Below are 7,184 nucleotides of genomic sequence, written 5' to 3' on the forward strand. Positions count from 1 at the left end.
CGGGTCTTTATTTTGCGTTTTTTTTTCTATCTTCGTTTTATCATTGCCTAAAATTCAAAATTGAGAAACTTTCTTTCTGACTTCTAATTTCATTATCTTCTGCTTCTTCTTTGCAAAAGTTTTCATTTTCTAGAAAAAAGAATCTCATATGCTACTTTTGATCTCCAGATGTTAAGATTTTTGTTGTCCTATTGGGTTTTTGGTTTTATTGGTTGCCTTATCTTGAAGAGCTCTAAGAGCTAAAAGTTTCTAATTGGCAATCATTTTCTTTTCTTGTGGGTTGTTGAAGGCCTCTTTCATTTCTGTAGTTTTTTTTTTTAATTATCAATACTATCAAGATGGAGTTTTGAGCGTTAGGATTATCAGTAAGCCCCAAAAAAACTGTTTATTGAGCAAGAAGATTATGCAATCTGCTTGCTTATCGTCAAAACTTTTCTTGAATTATTGCTTTTCATGTTGCTCATCTATGGTCGAGCTGCGAGAATTTTACTTCTGAATTGGTGTTAAAATTGGTTGTCTTTATTTTGCTCTTTGTCTCTGCTGGTTCCAGTTCTTCTACCTTTGGTGTTGTTCTATAACTCCAAAATACGCAATCCATAAACCAATTCCCATCATTGCTCTGGTTGCCGCTTTTTTTAGGTGAGTTTCTCTTACCTTTCCCTCTAATATCTTTTCCAATTACTGTAACTTTTTTCCTTTATCGTGGTTAGGTTAAAAATTAGCAGCCATTACATTTTAATGAAAGATATAGTCAAAATCATTTTTCATATTCTTATGCTTATCATGCCTAAGCAGGCTAATTGATGGGGTTAGGGTGGGGACCAAGGCCTAGACGCTTAGTTGACATGTTTTGTATATCTTTCTTCTTTAACTGAAGTTTAGCACAAAGTCTGTGTGGTATGAGCTATAGATGCAAAGTTAATGCAAATCATAGAGCTACACCTAAACATGTCACATGAAGAATCAATATAGAAAAAGGGTTTTCATCTTTTATAGCTTTATAGATGCATGGTAAGTCCGAGAGCTTGTGAACTTGAGTTGGTTTGGAGTTCTTGATCTCTTTAACTATTTGGTTTGTTTTTTTGTTTATTAGTCAGGATATATCTTTTGAATGGGGACTGATACTATCGAAGTTCTGGAGACTCCGTCTTATTCCTATCATAGTACCTTTAAGGTACAATTGCTAAGAATGGTTCTCTATTTCTGTTTTAATATGGAATTTGAATATGAGTTACTATATTGGGCCTGCAGCCTATGTATTTGAACAAAATATATTTTTACTATAATATTTGCATTTCAAACTATAGTTGTGTAGTTTGATTGGTATAGATGCAAAGTTAATGCAAATCATAGAGCTACACCTAAACATGTCACATGAAGAATCAATATAGAAAAAGGGTTTTCATCTTTTATAGCTTTATAGATGCATGGTAAGTCCGAGAGCTTGTGAACTTGAGTTGGTTTGGAGTTCTTGATCTCTTTAACTATTTGGTTTGTTTTTTTGTTTATTAGTCAGGATATATCTTTTGAATGGGGACTGATACTATCGAAGTTCTGGAGACTCCGTCTTATTCCTATCATAGTACCTTTAAGGTACAATTGCTAAGAATGGTTCTCTATTTCTGTTTTAATATGGAATTTGAATATGAGTTACTATATTGGGCCTGCAGCCTATGTATTTGAACAAAATATATTTTTACTATAATATTTGCATTTCAAACTATAGTTGTGTAGTTTGATTGTTACCTAGTGTAATTTCGCAGATTTTCCAGATATGCTTAAACTTGTGTTTTTACTTATATAAACGGATTATTTCATTATACCATGCCCGTGTTAAGGTTTTTGATCTTCGTCCAAAACATGGTTATGCTTTGATTGTAGGTGCATCACATGATGTTCATGGAACTTAGGAAATCTGTTGATAGAATTCTAAGGATCTTTCCAGAGATTGAAGCTGCTCGACCTAGATGCTCGTCGGGAATAAAGGCACTATGCTCACTGAATAATGCAATTGAGAAAGCAAAGTTGCTTCTTCAGTACTGCAGCGAGTCAAGTAAACTGTATCTGGTGCGTTTTTGTAGTTAGTCTGATTTTCATGATTATTGTCTCACTTATCATGAAGGGAAGTTTTATTGCTATTTTAAAACTAGGAGTATCCAGCTGTTGCGTGGCTATTTTTATATCTGATGATATGTAGTCTTCCAAAGGGTTCAAATTTTGAATTATTGGCCTCTTTTACGGAGATAGACCCTCCATGGAGTGTCTTGTTGGTGTTTGTGTACTTAAATTGAAAATTAGGCTTTCTCTTTATTTTATCACTCAATTCAATTGATCTAGTTAATATCATTTGGTTGATAGTTCTCTGCAATTATTTTCAGGCAATAACAACAGATGCCATAGTTTCAAGATGTAAAAAAGCAAAGAACTTGTTAGAACAAGGCTTATGCCAGATTCAGAGTACGGTCCCAGTTATGCTGGTTGTTGAGGTTAGTCAAATTACATATCTTTTTAATTGTCTATTTATCCTTCTCTATAATTTCTTTTATTTTTGTTTCTTATTGTCCTGAGCAAGTGGCTGGTAAATGGTTGATTGAATCCCATGTGGTTTAATATAGCTTGCTTTTATCTCGGACAATTTTAGCAATAAACTTACTGAACTCCTTGTAAATGGTTTATTCCCTAATATATGGGGTGAAATGTTCTAATTATAGTGATTGAGGAAAGTCTCGTCTTTTCTCCACTTTTTGATTTAATTTTAACCTTGTTTCCATGCTTGAAGTTTACAAGTTTCTGAAAGCAACCGTGAATTCTGCATTCTTTGATACCTTTGGGCTTTTCTTACTTAATTGGAATTAAAGATAGTTAAGAGGAAAAAGGGAAGCTAAGTGAATGAAGCTAATTCTTTCGGTGCTCATGAGGGTTAGATTTATGCCTAGCCCTGCTTTCCTAAAGCTATTTTTGTTCCTGAACCTGTGACTTCCAGGCCCCATTGGAATTACCTTGCAGTCAAATCAATTATATTTTTAGTTTTAGATACCATTTTCCCATAAGTTCATTTCTTTGATCAAGCTGATAATTATATGTGTCTGCGCAGATCTCTCAAATAGTTGATGATTTGCGAGCTGCAAATTTTGTCCCTGATAAATTTGATGCCGAAGCTGGGAAGGTTGTTAGAGGTTTGCTTCATCAGGGAGCAGCAACGCCAGATTCACTGGAATATGCTGAAATGAGAGCTCTTCAAACTGCAGCTTCTCAACTTCATATTACATCTTCAACAACCATCTTGATTGAGAAAAGATCTATCAAGAAGTTGCTGGAAAAAGTCGGCAATACTGACCTACAAAAAAAGAAAATCTTAAAATATCTTTTGTATCTGTTGAAGAAGTACGGTCATTTGATTATCAGAGAGCAAATAGACGACACAGTTGATCATAATGGAGTATTTACAGTTAACAACCCAGGTATTAATTTTGTATCTGCTCACTCTGTTGATGTGGAATCTCGTAAAGAGTATCAGCAGTACGATGTTCAATATGATAAGTTAAGTGGATCTTCACCTCCTGAGGAATTTAAATGCCCCATATCTTTAAGATTGATGTATGATCCTGTTGTCATTGCTTCTGGACAAACATTTGAAAGGGTTTGCATCCAGAGGTGGTTTGATGATGGTAACGATACGTGCCCAAATACTGAAACGAAACTGGCCCATCTGTCATTGACACCAAATGCTGTCATGAAAGATCTGATATCAAATTGGTGTACGAAGTACGGAATCACCATTAAGGACCCAAGCTTGCAATCGGATATGCTTCACTCATTGGAAAATTCTTCCACTTCCATAGCCAGTTTCGGCAGTTCTATAAATGATATGCGCTTTCCATTGGACATCAGCAATATCTCAATTGGATCTTTAGATACCAGTTATAATTCTGATGGATCACGAAACAAGGTTGCAGATGGCTTAAGATTGATACGAAAGCAGACTAGTGACGATCTTAGCCAATATCAAAATCCTAGCAATGCATGCAAAATGGACGTGGAGTCTCTATTTAGCCTTTCTGAGCTTGATTGGGAATCACAGTATGAGATTGTTGAAGATATGAAAAATCACTTGAAATGTGACGATTTAGCTTGTATGCCCATGTCATCCAAGAATTTCATTGAACCTTTGATTAAATTTTTGAGCCTTGCTCGTGATATGCTTGATATTAGAGCACAAAAGGCTGGATTTCAGTTGTTGTTGACGTTTCTGAGCAAAACCAGGTAATGAGTCCATACATTTGCGGCATTTGTACCATGTTTTATGATGTGAGATGTCATTAGTTTGGATTGTTTTTTATTGTTTCTATCTTCTAAACTGTGCTGAAGTTCAATGTGCTTCTTGTATGTGCTATTTCTATTTCCTAATTTCCTTGTCAGTACTTTGCGTGGTGATACTAAAAGACTATGGATCAGTCACATTCTCTTATAAGGCTTTTGATATCCGTCACTGAATAGCATGTTGTTTGATCATTTAAGGCGACATTTGATTGTCTTCGTTATACTTTACCTTATGCCATGGTACTTTTGAAATAGGTGGGCTTGTGACTTTTTCATTTCTTTGTGAGCTTCTTGCAGGAATGGCATACGGTACTTAAAAGAAGATGCATATAGCCTGCTGTCACTGTCTCTCAACTCAGAAGTGACTAAAGAGGTTCTTGGCATTATAGAAGTATTGTCCGCCCAAAGCAGTTGCAAATCTAAAATTGCTGCATCTGGGGCTCTTATTTCCATTTTAAATATTCTTGACTCAAAGATCACGGAGTTCCAGGAACAGGTCATTAAAATTTTGCACAATCTGTCCTCAAACCTCGACATTTGTTCCAATATAGCATCTTTGGAATGCATTCCAAAGTTTGTCCCATTCCTAGAAGATGCAACTCTTGCGAGGCACTGCATAGTATTGTTGAGAAATTTGTGCAATAACCAAGAGGCTCGGCTTTCTATTACTGAAACTCCGGGATGCATTACTTCTATTGCCATGTTAACCGAGACTGGCAGTCATGAGGACCAAGAGCATGCACTGGCTATTCTCCTCACATTGTGCTCACAACGTGTTGAATATTGTCAATTAGTGATGGATGAATGTGATATATTCCCTGCCCTTTTCGATGTTTCTGTTAATGGAAGTGATAAAGGAAAGGCAAGTGCGATGGAATTGCTGCGGCTGCTTAGAGATACCAACCATCATGATGAGGAACAAGACCGCCTTCAATCTGACTATGTCACATCCGAAGATGCTAGCAACTATTCCAAAGACAAAAAGTCTCATAAGTCATTGTTCAGAGTGAAATTGGCAATGTTCTCAAGATCCAGTGCACAGAAAAAGAAGATATGAAACTTGGATTTTATGCTCTTCTGTTGCATCCGGGTTATTGGTAAGATTCTTTCCCCATACCTAATATGGATTTGCTTATCGGAATTTGGGAACAATCTCATCATAATGTAACTAAATGTAGTTAGTTGGTGAATGATTTTGCCTGGTGTCGCGGCCGTCTTTCGGTTGGGCCCGAAATTGGGTTTCGACTTAGGAAAATGGATTAGGAGTCGCCACAGATAATTTATTTTAAAGCAAATGGGTTGATCGGATATCTTATTTCTTACCTGATATGTGTCTTACCTAATATGTGTCTTACCAAAGATTTGTCAGATTCGGGAGTCGGTTACAGTCAAGGAAGGGTTAGCACATTTGAATTGTCCTTTCGGTACTACGTAGTTTTTAGTTGTTTTTAATTAAGAAAATTAAAAGTTTAACTTAAAAGGTAAAATAACGATTCAAATTGTTTACCTTATATTGATATGAAAATTCTCTTAAAAAGTCAAGAAAAAAGTTAGATAATAAAAGTAATAAAATAAAATGAAGAAAGTAAAATAAAGGTAATGATAAAAACTAAAAAAAACAAAGGAAGTAGAAATGAAGAAAATAAAAATATAAGAATACAACGAATAAACGGAATAATAAAATACAATGTATATATAAAAAACAAGAATATAATATGAATAAAAATGAGAAGATGTAAAAGGAAAAAAATGAGAGAAAAAGAAAAATAAAGATAAAGAAAAAAATAAACAAATAAATAAAATAAAAAAATGGTAAAATTATATAAGGAAAAAAATAAAAATAAAAATTATAATGATAATAATAAAAATAGTAATAAAAAATACTGAAAATAAAAAAAAGAATACATACATATATATAAAAATATAAATTGGAAATATATTATATATATATATATATATATAAATAATAAGGGAAAAAATAGATATAATAAATATGAAAAAGGGTAAATTAAAAGAAAATCAAAGTTACAGACCAATTTTAAGAACTTTGGGGTTAAAATAAGGTTTAAAGCGAAAGGGACCAAATGGGTGATTTGCCCATTACTGCTTGAAAACACGTGAGTAATGTGTGTACGGGTCGGATGGGGTCTATGGGTGTATTATAAAAGTTATTTTTTTAACTTCCTCATTCTTCACCTTTGAAAAACGAGACCCCCCATTCTCAAATTCTCTCTAATTGAAGAACAAATGCCCCTTTTCCATAAAACGACCACCGTAGCCACCTCATCGGTCATCGGTGGTGAAATTTAAAAAAAATTCCTTTTTTCGAAAGCTTATCTCCTCTACTTTCCAAAAATCAAGAAATTTTTTGAAACAAACCAGCCTCGGGGGCTAGATCTACGAAAGGAGATATCAAGAACGCCCCCGTTCATTAGCGTTTTTAGTGTTTTTGGGGTTTTTCTGAGCCAAATCTCAAGCAAACAAGATCAACGTGCAAAGGCAAAAAAAAAAACGTACGAACAAGGTAAAAAAACTACCTTTTTATTTTCTTTTGAAGCGTTTACAAAAAGCTTAAATGCTTCGGCCTTGCTTGCGTATTTCTCAGTGTTTTCGTAGTAAACTCTCTGTGATCTCTGTGTGTACTTCATGTGTTGTTACATGGGATTTATAGTAGTAAAATGTGCTATTTTTGGAGTCCTAATATGATTACAACATTGATGTTTGTTTACTCGTAATCTTCGTGGGTTGTTGGTGTTGCAAATGCTTCGAGATTGTCGGCGTGAAATGTGGAGGAGAAGCGTGCGGCAGTGGGGAGTCCTTGTTGAAGGGGAAAGCAGCGTTGGAACTAGGCGTGCAACTAGGGT

At 34.8% G+C, this 7,184-nt stretch overlaps 1 protein-coding gene across 2 annotated transcripts; it reads left to right on the forward strand.

The window, feature by feature from the left end:
• The first annotated feature begins 526 nt into the window (after positions 1–526).
• Positions 527–5,522, forward strand: LOC120121595 (U-box domain-containing protein 5-like). Of its 2 annotated transcripts, none has more exons than XM_039140914.1 (7): positions 527–639; positions 1,094–1,174; positions 1,513–1,593; positions 1,882–2,067; positions 2,379–2,486; positions 3,095–4,263; positions 4,618–5,522. In XM_039140914.1, the coding sequence occupies exons 3-7, from the start codon at positions 1,531–1,533 to the stop codon at positions 5,375–5,377; spliced, it is 2,286 nt and encodes a 761-aa protein (XP_038996845.1). In that variant the 5' UTR covers positions 527–639; positions 1,094–1,174; positions 1,513–1,530; the 3' UTR covers positions 5,378–5,522. The 2 variants fall into 2 exon arrangements, with proteins under 2 accessions (XP_038996845.1, XP_038996844.1); XM_039140913.1 differs by lacking the exon at positions 527–639 and adding an exon at positions 846–1,011.
• The last annotated feature ends 1,662 nt before the right edge of the window (positions 5,523–7,184 follow it).

The sequence above is a fragment of the Hibiscus syriacus genome, unplaced genomic scaffold (assembly GCF_006381635.1).
Source record: "Hibiscus syriacus cultivar Baekdansim isolate YM2019G1 unplaced genomic scaffold, ASM638163v2 tig00110377_pilon, whole genome shotgun sequence".
In the NCBI taxonomy this organism is placed as follows: Eukaryota; Viridiplantae; Streptophyta; class Magnoliopsida; order Malvales; family Malvaceae; genus Hibiscus; species Hibiscus syriacus.

Bases quoted from the DNA above. Each gene is read 5' to 3' on its own strand.
- LOC120121595 (XM_039140914.1), top strand. From the start codon at position 1,531: ATGGGGACTGATACTATCGAAGTTCTGGAGACTCCGTCTTATTCCTAT. The intron at 1,594-1,881 runs GTACAATTGCTA...CTTTGATTGTAG, and splicing joins CCTATCATAGTACCTTTAAG to GTGCATCACATGATGTTCAT. The intron at 2,068-2,378 runs GTGCGTTTTTGT...AATTATTTTCAG, and splicing joins AGTCAAGTAAACTGTATCTG to GCAATAACAACAGATGCCAT.